General features: G+C 44.5%; 1 protein-coding gene across 1 annotated transcript in view; it reads right to left on the bottom strand.

Annotated features, from left to right (window-relative positions):
• Positions 1-3,324, bottom strand: part of SNX9 (sorting nexin 9) — a 177,616-nt gene that overhangs the window by 111,816 nt on the left and 62,476 nt on the right. The window contains exons 4-5 of the mRNA XM_006868478.1: positions 3,063-3,309; positions 2,829-3,018 (exon numbers count right to left, since the gene is read on the bottom strand). Coding sequence (XP_006868540.1) covers positions 2,829-3,018; positions 3,063-3,309 — 437 coding nt within the window. The remainder of the gene's footprint in view (positions 1-2,828; positions 3,019-3,062; positions 3,310-3,324) is intronic.

Below are 3,324 nucleotides of genomic sequence, written 5' to 3'. Positions count from 1 at the left end.
AACGTGGAGGGTCAGAGAAAAAGAGGCACCTAACAACAACAAGTATATTTCCAAATAAGAGATGAGACATGATTGGACTCCCAAGTGGTGGATCCAGTGTTCTATAGAGTAAGAATCTGAAGCAAAGAGGTGATACAGAACAGATGTTGTTGTTGTTGTTAGGTGCTGAGTCGGTACCGACTCATAGCGACCCTATGCACAACAGAACAAAATATTGTCTAGTGCTGGGCCAACCTCACTCTTGTTGCCACACTTGAACCCATTGATGCTGCCATATTGCCAATCCATCTCGCTGGGCGTCTTCCTCTTTTTTCTGACCCTTTACCTTTCCAAACATGATATCCTTCTCCAGGGACTGGTGTCTCCTGACAGTATGTCTGAAGTATGAGAGACAAAGATAGTTACTTTCAAATGTGCGGTTACTGATTAGTGTTCTTTAGCGGTGAAGAATTTCCCAATTAAACATTTTCTAAGAAAAGATAATGCCCTCTTTTCTATTGTGAACACACCAATGGAATCATGATGATTCAAAGATAACAGTATCTTCAAGAAAACATGTAAGACCAAGAAATTATATCTGAAGAGAAGTAAAGCGATTCTCTGGGAAACTAAAAGGGGAACGTATTATTACCTAACATGCTCAGATACTGAATTTCTTTCTCATTACTTAATGCTTGGAGGCAGAGGCCTGGTGGGACGCTGTTCAATAAGCAGTAGAATGCTTAACCGCAAGGTCAGAAGTTGAAACCCAGAGTCGGCTCCTCAGAAACCCTATACAGACTAACTTACAAGGCTATTGGCATTACTAACTATGCACATTCTTCCCCCTTCCCAATGACAGAACGGGAAGTAAAAAACAAACTACTCCACAGTAGGAGAAGAGGTGGGGGTGGCGTGGGCAAAATTCTCAACTTCACTTTCTGGGAATGACTGAAAAATGGCACTTTGGTTTTGACACAATAATCAGCAGGAAGTAGGAAAACCAGAAAAGTGGGGAAGGCTCTTCTTTTAGTAAGTGCCAGGGGTTTATATATGTCTTTGCTCTTCTTTTTCTTCCAATAAAATGTTCCTCACAACACGAACATGCAAAAATGACTATCATGTGAAATCATGATTAGAAGGTTAATAGAAACGAGAACAGCACAGGGTTACCAGAGTGTGCCTCAGGAGTCCTGTACTTTATGCAGTTGTTACGTGCCTTTTGAGTTGGTCCTGAACCTATACAGGGTTTCCAAGGAGGATCTGAACTGTCGGCCTTGAGGTTAACACTCCAGTGCTTATCCTACAATTATGCATGCTTTTAGTGGTTATATCAGGCTGTTAGTCCCAAAATCAGCAGTTCTTCGCGGGAGAAAAAAACAAGGCTTTCTGTTCCCGTAAAGATTTCCAGCCTTGGAAACCCTAGGGTCGCTATGTGTGGGAACTGACACCACAGCACATACCAACACCACCACATAGCTTTTAGTTACTATGCTATCCAATGTCCTATAGAGTTGTACCAAAAAATGAAATTCAAGTTTGTATTTGAAAAATCAAGCTAAGGTTTTACTATCAAATCCTTATGTATACCTGCACTGGTTGCTAAACTGTATCCCGCTTAAAATATCCCCTGACTGTCTTCTCAAAATCAAATTGTTTAACTTATGTAGTAAAGAATGTCTGTCTTGACCATTGAGTTCTTTTAAGATTTATCTCTATGGGATCAAAGTGACAAGCAGAATTCCAAAAAGGAGGGTGAAAATGGTCGTACAATTGAGTTGTACAAGAAGAAATTGTTGAATTAGTGAATTTCTGCTGTGTATGTTCTCAACAACAAATGTATATATATATATATATATATATATTTTTTTTTTTTTTTTTTAAAGTACATGTAACATGCATCTGTCAAGAGTGGAAAATACCACAACACAATGACCACGTGTAAGGCTGCAAGATGAGTATATAATGGGAGTTGTAATTGGTGATTTCTGGAACGTTTGGTAACACAAGTAAAAATCAAATTTCCTTAGAAATTCTTGGCATGTGTTTTCTTTTTACAAAGGTCAACACAAAACTAGCGTGTGCTAAATAAACAGGGCAAGTTCTATCCCGTTATTTCCAGTAACATATTCGCAAGACAATACTTTCAGCAACAGCTGGCAAAAGGGTACCTGGGTGGAAAATCTCTGTCATTTTTTGTAATACACATTACACCTAGAAGAATTCAGAGCATAAAGTTTAACAGACTTAAATAAGGTTATTCTCATCTTTCAAAGGGATTTCACATTTCTCACACTTTTTTATGTATTCCTCTCTCCCAAAACAACTCAAAACAAGCAAGGAAAAATGATGGTTTTCACCATTTCAAAAGTAGTTGATACATTTCAAACTAAATAGGGAAAGAGTACGGATGTTTATAAAAGCAATATTGCAATAAGTACTTGCAAAAGTAAGTCCAGTCTCCAAGCCACATTCCTTCTCAACAGTAGCCTCTCCTACTTACTCTCAGTCCTCAGGCTGCGAAGGTAGTTTTTACCTGTTAATATTTTACATCAATTACCTATTGAAAACGCCCAGGGAAAAGGGAGCCAAAGGAGGGAGGCTTTTCGCTGACTCAGGGAGCAAACGTGACTGTGAATTTCACAAATAATAGCTTCAAATAGGAAAACGACCCCTCCTGGCCAATTTCCAAGTCAAAGTTCCACCACGTAACTCGGGCGTGGACCTTGTTTCAAGCAAATACGTTACGTCACTACGAGCACAGTAATTTCCCTCTTTACATTTTATGCATGCTGGAAATACCACTCAAACCGAAAATGTAGTAAAACAAAACAAAAGGAAAGGCAGACGAGGCGTGGAGGGTTCTGCTGCAGTTTAAGGCACGCCAAATCCCGGGTGGCCCGAGCGTCTGCGGGGTCCCCGCCGGCCCCGGCCCCCAGGGGCCCGCGCTCGGCCACGGTGGCCCGGATGCGCCCCTCGGGTTCCCGCCCCCGAAACGCAGCGCGGAGGGGTAGGGGGCGCCCGGAAACCACCCCAACTCTGGAGAGGGGCGATGGCACCGGGAACTTCCAAGCTGCGGGAACTTTCCGGCCTGGCCGGCGCCGCACTCAGGTGCAAACTTGGCACCGGACGCCGCGCGGGACGTCCCCGTCGGCCGGACCCCCTCGTAAGCCTCGGGGTCGCCCCTCTTGTCGGTCACACCAAGAGCGAGCCTCGGGTCGCCCTGCGAACGCACGACCCCGCTACCACCCACCCCGTCGGGGCCGGCTGGGCCCGAGTCCCCTCGGAGGACGCGGCGTGGCCCCTCCGCCTCCCCGGGGGCGAGCCTCCCTCGCCCCGCGGCGC

This window comes from Chrysochloris asiatica, unplaced genomic scaffold, assembly GCF_000296735.1.
Source record: "Chrysochloris asiatica unplaced genomic scaffold, ChrAsi1.0 scaffold00117, whole genome shotgun sequence".
NCBI classification, from domain to species: domain Eukaryota; kingdom Metazoa; phylum Chordata; class Mammalia; order Afrosoricida; family Chrysochloridae; genus Chrysochloris; species Chrysochloris asiatica.
The sequence above is the reverse complement of the archived record's forward strand: the minus strand, read 5'-3'. Positions and strand labels throughout refer to the sequence as shown.